Source organism: Lithobates pipiens, unplaced genomic scaffold, assembly GCF_037356315.1.
Source record: "Lithobates pipiens isolate NorthernLeopardFrog02 unplaced genomic scaffold, aLitPip1_a1.2 Scaffold_22, whole genome shotgun sequence".
NCBI classification, from domain to species: domain Eukaryota; kingdom Metazoa; phylum Chordata; class Amphibia; order Anura; family Ranidae; genus Lithobates; species Lithobates pipiens.
This window is the reverse complement of record NW_027507784.1, coordinates 104348293-104363292: the sequence shown is the minus strand read 5'-3', so window position 1 is coordinate 104363292 and position 15000 is coordinate 104348293. Positions and strand designations below refer to the sequence as shown.

Here is a 15000-nt window from a genome sequence, read left to right as displayed (position 1 = left end):
GCGCCCAAGTCCAAAGTCTCTCTGCGCCTCTTAGGTGGCTGCCTTCACTGGGATGGCTCAGTCTGCGCCACAATAAAAAAAAAAAATAGTGGCCGCTTCCTAGGAGTCATTGCCTGAGTCTTTCCCTGGCCGGACCCCCTCCAGGATGAGTTCTGGGGATTCTGATCTGGGGGTCTCTAGGTTGCTGGCGTCTGTGTCGCTGTCGCTGCCCTTCTTGCCCCCTCCGCCGGCTCCTGCGTTGTGAGTCTTGATGTGTTTGCTGAGATGGTCGCTGCGCATGAAGCGCTTGTTGCAGACGGGGCAGGCGAAGCGCTTCTCTCCGGTGTGGGTGCGGAGGTGCCGCTGGAGCTCATCGGAGCGGGTGAACCTCTTACCGCAGAAGAGCCAATTGCAAACGAAAGGTCGCTCCCCCGTGTGCCAGCGCAGGTGAGCCTTCAGATGCGACGTCTTGCCGTATACTTTGCCGCAGCCGGGGATATGGCAGCTGTGCAGACCTTTCCTTCTAAGGCTCGCCCCCGCGGGACCTAGCCGCTCCGCTTCCTGGCAATTCGGACAATCGCACGTGGCTCTGCCAGAGTACCTGCGCGCGGAGCGTCCTGTAGCTCCGCTGCCTGGTCCAGAGGCCCCTGAGAGCATAGAGGTGCCAGAGTCCGGGTAAGAGGGCAGTACCGGTTTGAAGCCCTCTTGGGAGAGTAGGTGCTGCCCGGTGGAGAGCAGATGGGAGGCAGCGCTGGAACCCAGCCCAGTGGAGCTGAAGGCTGAGTGGGTAAGGGAGCTAAAGTCCGGGCTGTAGCCACTGAGCTGGCCATGTGGCCCCCCAGAATGTAGGGCCCCTTGCAGAGCAGCTGCGGCGGCTGGGGGATTCTGCACCTCTAGCCAGGTGCTGGGGCTGGCAGCGTGCACATCCCACCAGGCTGAGGCCCCATTGGCCACCTCGGAGTGAAAGCCTGACTTGTACCAGGACTCATATGGGTGAGCCATGCCCACGCGGGGGTACAGTCCATCAGCTGCCCCATGCATTTTGGAGATGAAGGCGGACTGGCCTGCTTCCTGCGGGGACACCCCAGAGGCATTGGAGAAGAGGCCACTATAGTCACTGCTGAAGGCTGAGGAGGTGGGGGAGGTGGAGGCCAGGCAGAAGGCGCTATTGGCAGTGGCACCCCCTCCAGTAAGAGCGCCGGAGGCCCTGCTGGTGGCGACTGTGAATCCCCCAAGACTGGAGCCCAGGCTGCAGCTGGATGAGGACCTTTTCCACGGGTGGAAGCCTCCCTTAGCAAAGGCGCTGGACTCTGGCAGGCTGCTCAGGGGGCTGGTGTTCCCAATCTTGTTACAGGTGGCAGCCAGCATGGCCAGAGGAGTTGTCCCAAATCTTGGCTCTTCCTAGGGGGACACAAACAAGTACATCATCATAATACATCCTCATCCAAGCTGGCACCATCCCTGGCTTCATCACCACTTCCCTTCCAGCCTGCCCCTGCCAACTACTCCACACCAGGTGCCATCCTCCTAATTAGCCCAGGTGCACATTGAGCCAGTGCCATAGACCCAGGAGTGAGCATGGATTCCAGAGACCTGGGGGAGAGCAACCAACATCCCCTAAACACAAACAACTTAACCCTTCCCTTATCACAAGCCTTCAATCCAACCCATACCCTCTGCCACCCTTATGCATAACTGAAGTACCAAAAACATTTTATCTTTTTATTACTCCTTTTGCTTCTTCATTCTTTGGTCATAAAATACCAACATCCCACCAATATACACTATACATACAATAACACTATGCGATGCTAACAAACTCAATTTCATTTAGGTTTACCTAATACTAATTTTATGGGTGATTTATTGGAAATATTTGCAATTTTTTCATTTGTGTCATTACAGTTGTAAGAACACAAACTATGATTTTTTACTTTTAGCAAATTACAAGGTCGATATTGATATACAATATCGTTTGTTCTTGTTGTGTTTTATTCTTTTTTTGAGTTTGTTTTAATTTTGTTTTGTTTTTACTGGGATACATGAAAGGTTTTACACTACAAATAAAATATATATTTTTTTTCCAGAAGAGGATACCAATTTATGCTGATTATTTATTGATCATCGTTAGCTATGTATACAGTAGCAGACCCTTCCCTTATGATCAGAAGCCTAGAGGCGATATGAGTGACCTGTGATATTAGATAATGTCAGACAGACAGGGAGCCACATCCTATGGAGTCCTGAAATGGAAGGATGGGGGGGACCTGATTTTTATTGCATGTCCTCAGGATCTTGTGCCAGAGCTTTTGAGAAGCACAAGGCAACCGCAGAGTCAAATAATACATAAGTGCTGGCTGCTTGTATTGATGTGGTAATGGTTCAGGGATTAGGAGAAATGATATCGTTCAGGCTGCATTGTTGTTAACGAAATAAAATAAATTCAATAAATTTTCTCTTGCCTGGGAGGGAAAAAAATGCTAAATAAAGTTAAGTCGAGACTATTCTTCCCCTATATTATTATTTTTAGCATTATTGATAATAAAGGATCTGCTGCCAGAATGGTTATATGCTATTTGCAGACTGATTGGTAGAGAAAAGTTTTATTTTCCTATTTGTAACTTTTTTTTGGGGAGGGGGGGGGGCAAGTTTTTTAGGATAAGTTAAAGATCAGATTGACTTACCCCAAGTATAGACGTAGCCATAGCCCGTCCCTTGCCCAGGTGCGGAGAAGGATGAGTTGCCCGGGGTCAGTAGCTGGCAGCCCTCTGCCTTCTGCTCCTTAGCACGGGTTGCTGTGAGTGCGGATCCTCCTCCTGTCTGCGGCGGACTAGACTCAGGCTTTGCGCTGGCAGCGCCTGCTTTGAAGTACCGCTGGCTGCCGCTCTCGGCCAATCAGAAAGCTTCGAACGCCGACTGGGAGCTGCGTCGCAGCCAATGAGAGGCGACGTGGTGCAAGAAATCAGTGCTCTTACAAGCCTGGCCGTTCAAAGGAGGGGAGGAATTGGAAGCTCCATTGCCTAGGAGTCCGGGGAGGAAAAGAAAAAAAAAAATGGTGAAATGGGATTAACCTTTTCCTGTCCGGAGGGAGCTACTTAGATCTCATTGCTTTCTGTCCTACAGGGGGTTAATAAGCCCCCTTAAAAAAAAAAAATGAATGCCCAGATTGTTGTGCATACATCTAATAACTCTCAAATTCCTACAACATTTTTGGTTGTCCAAATGCCAACAGATTCTGATACACAAAAAATAAATAACAGTGTCTGCTTAATTACACTGGTCAATTCCAGCTTTTCTTTACCATCCTAATCACATTCATTTTCTACCACCTTTGGGCAAACTACAAATTATTATTATTATTATTATTATTATTATTTGGCTAGCTCCCAATTTTCGTTTTTAAAGAACATGATACCTACATTGCTGTCATCACTGATCTCACAGGTAGCTCATCCCCAAATATTCTCTTTTTTTTTCGTTTATTAAAATTCCCCATAGTATATTAATATAACAAATGTATTAAGTGTATTATACTTTTATATATATATATAGCATAAATCATTGCCACACACACACACATATATCTATATCTATCTATCTATCTATCTATCTATCTATCTATCTATCTATCTATCTATCTATCTATCTATCTATCTATCCATCTATCTATCCATCCATCTATCTATCTATCTATCTATCTATCTATCTATCTATCTATCTATCTATCTATCTATCTATCTATCTATCTATCTATCTATTATATATATATATATATATATATATATATATATATATATATATATATATGTATGTATGTATGTATGATATATATATATATATATATATATATATATATATATATATATATATATATATATATATATATATATATATATATATATATATATTTAGTTATTTAGTTATTTTTTTAACAATTTTGCTTCTAGGCAATGGTGAGGGTTGTCACTCCCGGTGGTGTCTGCCGGTGTATTGAGTGATCTGTCGCACACAAGAGGCTTGGGGGGGGGGGGGGGGGGTGCGGAAAAATTCGCATGTAGCCAAGCGGAGCGCTCCTGCAGCTGCCTTTGATGGCTGGTTTCAGTGGAGATGAGAGAGATGCAGAATTTGTCATCAAACTCTTGTGATCATCTGGAGGAGGCACACTCTAATCCTGACAAACCCACCAGAGGTGAGTGATCTGCCGGGGCGACAACAGGTGAAGCTCTCCATATTAATGCCATGTGCTAATAGAGGTGTCATCGAGGCGTTCCTACACATCCCATGGGGCAGTTCAATCCCTGATTATCTGAACTGGAATCATTTTATGTCTAGCATTAAATTCAACTACAACTGTACAGCACGATCCATCCACGAATCAATAATGATCCCATTCATTATACACACACTCTCCTCAGTGCAGGAGGAACGCACTGTGCCCTTTAGATGCCAGTGTGTACTGTGGGCTGAATGTAGACTGGTCTCTGCCGGCTATTTACACTGATCACACATTGGGGTCCTTTCTGTGACTCATTCACTTTTAAAACAAAGATGTGTCTCAGATGAGCTGCCACTTAAAACACTGGCATTTAATGACAATATCCATTGACAAAAGGCCCTATTGGTAGACAATCATCTTTCTTTTTTTTTTTTGGTAAAAGTTAAATGCAATTTAGCACAGAATGGTTTGCCTCTACCGTTTTACATTATTCAAAACGACCAAATAATACTTCTATTATAGTGGCTGAATGCTAGCAGTCAGCCGGAGTGGTAATTTGTGCAGACTTCTGTGCCTTAAACCTCCACTTCTCTGTAAAGAGGTGAATATGGAACAATTTCTTGCGAGCCCAGACGGGGAGGACGCAAATTGCCTCCTTTTCTGCAATCAGGGCAATTTAACTGCAATGCAATTAGTGCTATTAAACATCCCTTCTGCATAAACAAATTCTTCACCGAGGGGAGGAAACAGGGCGACAAACCTCCAGTGGGATCATTTTTTAATCCCAAATCCGTATTATTCTCTTGTTTAATGCTTTTGTGTTATTAATAGTTTCGGCATCACTCCTAAAACCAGCATTAATGTAGACTCTCCTAGGCTATAAAATTAGAGATTGGCAGATTTGATTTGTATATTTTGTCTTATGGTGTGGATTTGTTTAAAACGATTAACAGTATATATATAATCCAACACACGTACACAATATATAAAACAATGTACACACATACTTATGTAATTGTGTATGTATGCATTTGTATTATGATAGACTATCTATCTATCTATCTATCTATCTATCTATCTATCTATCTATCTATCTATCTATCTATCTATCTATCTATCTATCTATCTATCTATCTATCTAGAGTAAAAGAGACCGATATATTTATGTACCATATATATGTCTCTATGAATATGTATTATTGTTTTAGTGTGTGATAGACTATGTATGTGTGTGTGTACCATATATATGTTTGTATGAATATGTATTATATGTATTTTGTGTGTGTAATATAATATACTGTATTTTTATGTATGTTTGTTTATGTGTGTATATGTGTATGTATGTGTGTGACAGACTATATATATATATGTGTGTGTGTATGTGTACCATATATATGTTTGTATGAATATGTATTATATGTATTGTTGTACTGTATGTGTTTGATAGAATATACTCTATATATACATATTCATTTATATATTTATGTTTGGGTGTGTGTACTTTATGTGGTGTGTGTGTGTGTTTGTACTTTATGTAGTGTGTGTATACTTTATATGGTGTGTGTGGTTTTGTTATATATGTGTGTTTGTATATATATATATATATATATATATATATATATATATATATATATACTGTATATATATATATACACACACACACACACACACACGTATTTAATAGTACATAATATGCATAAAATATTAGTAAAATTTGAATATATATATATATATATATATATATATATATATATATATATATATATATATATATTCCTTATCTGTGAGTATGAATATATATATATTTATTTATTTTTTCCAGTAATAACGACACATTGCAGTGTGCGACAATACCCCATCCACTAAGGCTGCAATGCCTATGGAATTACATTGGTCCATGGCTGTACATCTGTCTGGATCGCAGTGTGTTGACTATTAGGAGGTGTCTAATCTGTTTAATCAATAAACAGGTCCAATGTGCAGATAAGTAAAATATCTTCAGCTACAGACAACACAGAGAAGGCAAGTCTCTCCAACGCTCAGGCACATCTCTGAAAAATAATAGCATCCTGCCATTTGCCAGCAGCAGGGCATCTCCCACCAGTATATGTTATAATTATACTTTCATTTAAATTTTATATAATCGACTGGTTATTATCAAATCAACTGATGCTGATAAAATAACACCTTAGAGGAGGGAAGCCAGCCCCTGTGCTTCATTTGTGTTTGGAGGGAGTTTGAATGTCAATGTTTTGTAAATGACTACAACTTTCTCCATAGACATTTCTGGGTGTGAGCTTGCAAGGGATACATGGGGAATCCAATGCAGATATCACTAGGGATGTGCACACCGCAGTCTGTCCAATCCTATTATAATATGTGCACATTAGATGGATCGACCAAACGCAATAATTCTACAGTAGGTGAACGGTTCAATATCGACTAGTGTTATGTATTCTACATTCATATTGTTTTCTATAGAGAGATAGTGAAATATGTGATGGGGAGAGAGAGAGAGAGAGAGAGAGATGGGGAAAGGAGAGAGAGACGGAGAAAGGGGGGTGGGGGGGGGGGGGGTGAGAAAAAAAAGAGAAGGGGGGGGGAGTAAGAAGTATGGGGAAAGAGAGAGAGATAGAAAGCGATAGATGAAAATGGGGGGATAGGAATACATGCACCGATAACAGACAAACTGCAAATAGACATATATATATATATATATATATATATATATATATATTACAATATACATCATAAGATAAAATGACTGATTTATCTGAATAATCATTATCTGATTTATTAGTATTTTCCCAGTATAGTTGATTCTGCCAATGAGTACTTATGATTGTTAACTGAACTATGAAAATATACTCGAAGGGCAACTAATAGAATTATGACACAGGTGCTGAAGGTATTCACTTTAATACTCAAGTGATTGTGAGAAAACATGTCTACATAAGGAGTACTAGCAACAAATGTTCCTATTCAAGAGGCACTTGAACTTGGCAAACACTAGATCGATATATAGAAAGATAGATAGATAGATAGATAGATAGATAGATAGATAGATAGATAGATAGATAGATAGAAATATACTAATATGTAAGAGTCACTCAAACTGGGAGAGGCACTCAAATTTGGCAAAAAAAATCACATAGATAGATAGCTAGATAGATAGATAGATAGATAGATAGATAGATAGATACCAATATATAGTTCATTAGATAGAGATCAATAGATGTATAGATAAAAATAGACTAATATGAAGGAGGCAATCGAACGTGGCACACATTACCAGATAGATGGATAGATAGGGATAGATAGATAGATAGATAGATAGATAGATAGATAGATAGATAGATAGATAGATAGATAGATAGATAGATAGATAGATAGATAGATAGATAGAAAATATATAGTTCAATAGATAGAGATCAATAGATGTATAGATAAAAACAGACTAATACGTAGAAGGCACTCGAACTTGGCACACATTACCAGATAGATAGATAGATAGATAGATAGATAGATAGATAGATAGATAGATAGACAGCCTGACCATAAAAAGCCATGTAATCTGACATACAGTTAGGATAGTTGATGATCAGTATATATACTGTACACTGGATAACCAGCTTTTTAAACACTTCCATATAGTGTCTCCTAGGAGTTACATTATATATGAATTTAATTTCAAACATATATTTTAAAGAGCTAGAAATATAGGCAGACAGATAAATATTGTATATAACAAAGACTGGATCAATGCCTCCCACATTCTGTACATCTCCCATATATTGCCTCCCCTGTAGTTACAGTATATGTGAATTTCAGCCCTCCTGGTGTAATCTCATGCTTGCATACACTGTCATCTTAGAGGTATATGATGCACCTCCTGCATTTGATGAATTTAATGACTGCAATTATTGGAAGTTTTTTTTTTTTTTTACAACAATCTTGTCAGATTTAACTCACTGCATACATTTAAACAAACTTTCAATGAATGGTTTCACTAAATCCCAGTTGTGGATTAAAATAATGAGAAGTACAATGTTACTAGTATACATGGGACAGATTACAGAGTATTAGAAGTCCATGCACCGGGAATAGGCTTCACTTTAGAGAGGAGCTCAGCACTGTTACCTGCGATATCCGGACCCAGAGAAGTCCATGAAGAGCTCGGTATGTACAATCTCAGAACAAGTACACACACCTTATGACTTTATAGAAGACACAAGTCTAACAATGTTTTCTGCATAGAGATCTGTGATCAGTCTGACAACACATCATCATACAAAGCATTCAATCTAGGGGGTCAGCAACCTTTTCAGCTTTAACTTCCATTAGAAAATATATTTTGCAGCCAGTGATTTATTGAGAACAAAATGCCTTGCTCAATAGTAAATATTTTATTAATACTGGATACAAATTAGAGAACATTTTTTCGACTGGGGATGTGTATAATGTTAAAGGGTTTCACTTTGACACGGAGTACTAACAGAGGCTCTCACAGTATTAGCAGACATGAAAGCAGCATGTGGCTCACCAGCCACTGAAAGAGAAATAGTGCCTTACGTATGTCTAATTTAGGAATATATAAAAGGTAACATTGTGGGGTTGATTTACTAAAACTGGAGAGTGCAAAATCTGGTGCAGCTGTGAATGGTAGCCAATCAGCTTCTAACTTCAGCTTGTACAGTTAAGCTTAGACAGAAAAACTTGGAAGCTGATTGCTTTATATGCAGAGCTACATCAGATTTTGCACTCTCCAGTTTTAGTAAATGAAACCCTGTATGTTTTTTGTTATGTTTCTAATCTATGCCTTTTGCATACAAAGATCTGGAAGAGGATCACCCAAACTCAAAAGTATCTTAAACCTAATGTTCATACAACTATATAGCAAATCTATAACACAGAGGCTGTTTGTTTTCAGTGCTGCAGATGCCCAACCTGACTATGCTTGCTAATCAGCAAGATCAGAAAGTCACAAGCAGCTCAAAAACCATTGAATAGAGAAATACTTATTTAAATGTAAATATATCATTATATACAGGCCTTAAAGTGAACCCGTACTCCATTTTTAAATTTTAAAGGAAAAATGAATTGGAGCAGAAATCATCAACCGCTTGTTGTTATGGTTATTAAACAAAAAAGCCTCCTCTGTGCCCCTCTCTGATTTAGTTTCACTTCGAAACCGAGGCCTTACTTTTCCAAACTCTTAAGGCTAAGCCTTGCAATAACTACATTCCACTGTCTAATCAGACTGCTTTAAATATGAAATATCACTTTCTTTACATTATTCAGTTCCTAACAGTACAAAGTACATAGAACAGACAGGGTGCCCATCCTTGGCACACTGCCACCTGACACCACAGCTTATAAAGAGATGGCTTCTTTCATAGTGAGTGCCAGTCTCTGACTCCCAGCACCTCTCTCTGGCTCCTAGTATTTTCCCTAGGCAGGCACTGGGCACAAGAAATGCAGAGGTAGGATCTTTTCATAAAGCATAGACAGGGCCTTACTGTGTCTATAACACTGCTTTAAATAATACAAAAAAAAAAATACACACATATTTATAAAGCACAGTATTGTGCTTTAAATTTGTGCCTTTCGTTTTAGAATCTGAAGCTTTAGTCCTTTTAATAAATAGGTAAAAAATAAGTTATTGGGAAAGGAGCGACTTGTTATGTCATGGGACAGAGCTCCTCCTATGATAGTATTCTCTGCAGCACTATGTACAGAGTACCCCAAGGACCCTGCAGTTCAACACTGCAGATTACATTTTATGATTGGCTTGTAAAATGCAGGCTTGGTGCAGAGAAAACACTGGGCTTGATTTTTCTAAAACTGGAGAGTGCAAAATATGGCGCAGCTCTGCACAGAAACCAATCAGCCTCCAGGTTTTATTGTCCAAGATTAGTTGAACAAGCTGAAGTTAGAAGCTGATTGGCTACCATGCACAGCCGCACCCGATTTTGCACTCTCCAGTTTTAGTAAATCTACCCACTGTGGTTTCCTGAGGATGCCTGGTAAGATATACAGTAATGCAGTAAAGTACAAGGCTTGAGTTTGATCACATGAAATAAATGTATGCTTTACATTGACTTTTAACCACAAGGGCAGGGCTGGTACTTTAAAACAAATATCCACTAAAAAAGGATATAAAAAATACGTATGAATTCCATTCACTTCTACATAATATTTGGGCTTTAAAAACTATAGAGACCATTTCTTAGAAGTGTACTGAGGAAATTTATGGGACTATATACAGAACCAAAGGATATATATTACTATATGGAGAACTTATTATGGGTGCACCCATTCTTTTTTGTTTATAACTGTGGAAAATAGAGCTGCACGAATAATCATTAAAAAATCGCGATCTCGATTCAACCCCCCTCACGATCTTCATCCTGCATTTCCTGGATTCACAGTTCTCTGCTCACCGCTAACAGCTGTAAAAAAAAAAAACAAACAGAAAAAACAGGCAGCCAAGTTTATCACAATATTGTCAGCGCTGGGAGATAACTATAAACAAAGTATAATTTCGATCTTTTAGATCAAAGGGATGAACTTCGGTCTGTAAATGAGGTTAGTTTAACCACTTAGGCTCCATACACACTGGGCTTAAAAAAAGTCTGTTCTCTCGGGAGTAAAAAACGCTCATATAGAGCATTTTTGTACAAAGTTTAGACAACGTTTTTCTGCCTCCAAGCTCCAATCAGAAACGCAAACCAGAAGGGTTTATTTTTCTGCCTCTAAATGTTAAACTCAAAATATGCCTCTAATCGTCCTAATGTGAATGGATACAAAGGATAACATTGAGCTGCTTCTACAGGCAGAACACAAAACTCCTGTAGAAGCAATGTTTTTTTAAGCCAGTGTGCATGGAGCCTTAACCGCTTCAACCCTGGAAGATTCTACCCCCTTCCTGACCAGAGCAATTTTTACAATTCAGCACTGCATGGATTTAACTGACAATTGTGTGGTCGTGCGATGATGTACCCAAACAAAATTGATGTCCTTTTTTTCCCCACACATAGAGCTTTCTTTTGGTGGATTTGATCACCTCTGCAGTTTTTATTTTTTGTGCTATAAACGAAAAAACACAATATTTTAATATTTTTTACTTTTTGCTATAATAAATATCCCCCAAAAATATATAAAAAAATGATTTTTTCCTCAATTTAGGCCGATATGTATTCTTCTACATTTTTTTGGTAAAAAAAATCGCAATAAGTGTATATTGATTTGTTTGCACAAAAGTTATAGTGTCTACAAAATAAGAGCTAGTCTTATGGCATTTTTTTTTTTTTTTACTAGTAATGCCGGCGATCTTCGATTTTTATCGGGACTGCAAAATTATGGTGGACACATTGGACAATTTTGACACATTTTTGGGACCATTGGCATTAATACAGCAATCAGTGCTATACAAAATGCATTGATTACTGTAAAATGTCACTGGCAGTGAAGGGGTTAACACTAGGGGGTGATCAAGGGGTTAATTGTGTTCCCTGTTTGTGTTTCTAACTGAAGGGGGGGAGGAACTGTGTAGGGGAAGAGATAGATTGCTGTTCATACTCTGTATGAACAGGCGATCTGTCACTTCTCCCCTCAGAGAACTGGAAACTGTGTGTTTAGACACACAGATCTCGGTTCTCCATGTCTCAGCGGCGATCGCGGGAGCCCGGCGGTGATCATGACTGCCGAGCACTAACATCGGCTCGGGGGCGTACCGGGCGAAGCGACGTAACATAACATCGCTTCGCCCAGTCGCGCCATTCTGCTGCAGTAAAACTGCGGCGGCTGGTCAGCAAGTGGTTAAAGAGGAACTTCAGTCTGCTCACATAATTTGTAATAAAAACATTTTTGCCATTCTGAAGCTCCAACCACATTGCTTATTTTATATATACTGTGATTCTGTACTTGTCAAATATGATACAGAAATGTCCCTCCACTAAGTCTGGTTGCATCCATCTTAACTGTGGGCAGCCGTAACTTTCCTGCCTGTTCACTTCCTGGATTTATACAGATACATAGAGGCACACCTTCAACACGGCAGCTCTCATTGGCCCTCTTATGACTCATGCCTCTCACGAGAGAGAGAGAGCTGTGCATGATGTCATATGCCTAGGCTAATGACCAGACAAGAAAAGAGGAAGTGGGCTGTAAAAGGTATTTACTGGCAGGAAAAAAATGTTTTACTATCCAAAGTTAAAACAACAAGGGGAGAAGATTCAATAGATGGAAAGTTGTGTTTCTGACACGTTGCTTACAAGTTAATTATTTTTTGCTAGAAAATTACTTAGACCCTCCAAATATTATATATATTTTTTTATCAGAGATGCTAGAGAAAAAAATGGCGGTTGCTGCAATTTTTTCTGTCACACTGTATTTACACAGCGGTGTCTTTCAAAAATTTCTTGGGGAAAAAATACACTTCAATGAATTAAAAAACAACTAAACAGGAAAGTTAGCCCATGTTTTTGTGAAAGATGATATTATGTCGTGAAAATTGTGATCTTTATTCTAAGCAAAAAAATCATGATTCTCATTTTAGCCAGAATCGTGTAGCTCTAGTGGAATCTATTATTATTATTATTATACAGGATTTATATAGCGCCAACAGTTTGTGCAGCGCTTTACTATAGAATTTTATAAATTGGGAATTCCCTCTTATAGACATTTCAGGTTCAAATTTACATTTTTGGTCACGACACGCATCCTTTTTTTTCTGAATAAGTACATAATATATAAGTACACACAGCCCTATGTTTAGCTAGTTTGAAAGTTTATGTGTTCACTTTTTTAATTATTTAAAATTTCTTGCCTTTTCTAACATTTTTGATACTTTTGAATTATGAATGAAGACTATTTTTTGATGGTAACTGAAAATATGTGTTTTCCTAGACCTGCAAATCTTCCTTTTCTTTTTCTTGATATATTAATATTTCCAGAGGCGGCTCTAGGTTTCGTGAGGCCTTAGGCAAAACGTAGACATGAGGCCCTCTCACGCCTATAATTGGAAAAATAATTCAACCGATAAAAATGACCAGTCCTCAAAGATTCTAGCATGTTATTGGATCATATCACACCAGTGAGCGCATCCAGATGGCCCACCCCCCTTTCGCAGGCTGTGCTTGGCTCTCCCCTGGGAGTGTCTTGTCAGCAGATTGCCATTTGTGAGCGGCACATAGAGATAACTTTGACAGCATGAGGTGGCAGCATCATCCTTCTTCCCGATATTGGGCTCTCTCCTCCAGTGGCATAGCGTGGGTTGTCAGTGTTTGGGCAAGGCAAGTAATTGGAGCTCCCTAACCGTGGACTTATAGCTCCGGTCTGGTCACATGATCCACTGTGTCAATCAGTTTTGGCTGCAGGGGAGAGGAGAGAGCACTTGACAATCACTGGTAAAGCCTGGAGAAGTGACATCACCCACAGGTTCCCATGTCCCATCTGTTGTTGGTGGTTGTATGGTCACATACCTCTGAACCCCTAAACCATAGGTGCTCCATTATGCAAATCTTGACCAGCCACTGTTGAACGCTTGGGCCTGCACTCCACCTTACTGGTAAAGGAGGCCATCCATCAAAGTTATAAGCCAACAACAACCATTGGAGCCTTACCACTTCCTCTGGCTGGTCTAGATCTGTATATGATAGAGTTCTTGGGGAGTCAGGTCTTCTGAATTTTCCACCAGGTAGATAAGAGGAATGCAGCACCTATAGGGCCTTTTTCATGCCCTGAGATAGTTTGGAAGTCTTAAAGAGTAAGTTCACCATTTCACACAAAATTACATGCTGAACTAACTCCAAGTGTCTGGCCCACCCTCTAGACCTCGCTGTTCATAGTGTCCATGAGGCCCATGCTTCTGGTGTAGAGGTCCATGGTCTTTACACAATACAAGATCCTGGAGGAGGAGGGAGAGGGGGGGAGAGGACAGAGAAAGGGGAGTAGAGGGGAAGGGGAAAGAGGACAGAGGGAGGGGAGGGAGAGAGGTCAGAGAAAGGGAGGAGGAGAGAGGGCAGAAAGGGGGAGAGAGGACGGGGATAAACAGAGAGAGCAAGGGGAGGGAGAGAGGACAGAGAAAGGGAGGGGGAAGAGGACAGAGAGTAGACAGAGGGGGGAGAGGAGAGAAGGAGGGAGGAGAAAAGACAGGGGGGCAGAGAGGGGGAGGGGAGGGAAAGAGAGAGGGTGGGGGAGAGAAGATAGAGAGGGGGGAGGTGAGAGTGAACAGAGGGAGGGGGAGAGGATAAAGAAAGTGGGGAGAGGAAAGAGTAGACAGAGGAAGGGGGTTAGAGAGAGGGTGGGGGGGGATCAGAGCGGACAGATAGATGTGGGAGAGGATAGAGCGGGAGGAAGGAGATGAGAGAGGATACTGAGGGGGGAGGATATAGAGAGTGGGCAGAGGAAGGTGGGGTAGAGAGGGGGTGTGGGGGAGATCAGAGTGGACAGAAGGAGGTGGGAGAGGAGAGAGAGAGAGAGAGAGAGAAGGGAGAGAGAGAGAGAGAGAGAGAGAGAGAGAGGGAAGGGAGAGAGAGAGAGAGAATAGAGGGAGGGAGGGAAGGAGAGAGAGAGAGAGAGAGAGAGAGGATAGAGGGAGGGAGGGAAGGGAGAGAGGATAGAGGGAGGGAGGGAAGGGAGAGAGGATAGAGGGAGGGAGGGAAGGGAGAGAGGATAGAGGGAGGGAGGGAAGGGAGAGAGGATAGAGGGAGGGAGGGAAGGGAGAGAGGATAGAGGGGAGGGAGGGAGGGGAGAGAGGATAGAGAGAGGGAGGGAGGGGAGAGGATAGGAGGGAGGGAGGG

The 15000-nt window shown here is 40.8% G+C and overlaps 1 protein-coding gene and 1 long non-coding RNA gene across 2 annotated transcripts in view; one reads left to right on the top strand and one right to left on the bottom strand.

The window, feature by feature from the left end:
- Positions 1-2829, bottom strand: part of SP9 (Sp9 transcription factor) — a 3575-nt gene extending 746 nt beyond the window's left edge. The window contains exons 1-2 of the mRNA XM_077448033.1: positions 2664-2829; positions 1-1380 (exon numbers count right to left, since the gene is read on the bottom strand). The exon at positions 1-1380 is cut by the window's left edge and continues 746 nt beyond it. Coding sequence (XP_077304159.1) covers positions 100-1380; positions 2664-2684 — 1302 coding nt within the window. The 5' untranslated portion in view covers positions 2685-2829 and the 3' untranslated portion in view covers positions 1-99. The remainder of the gene's footprint in view (positions 1381-2663) is intronic.
- Positions 2830-4057: 1228 nt separating this feature from the next.
- LOC143925432 (uncharacterized) overlaps positions 4058-15000 on the top strand; it is an 81047-nt gene continuing 70104 nt past the window's right edge. Inside the window, exon 1 of the long non-coding RNA XR_013261975.1 lies at positions 4058-4168. This is a non-coding gene — a long non-coding RNA (uncharacterized LOC143925432). The remainder of the gene's footprint in view (positions 4169-15000) is intronic.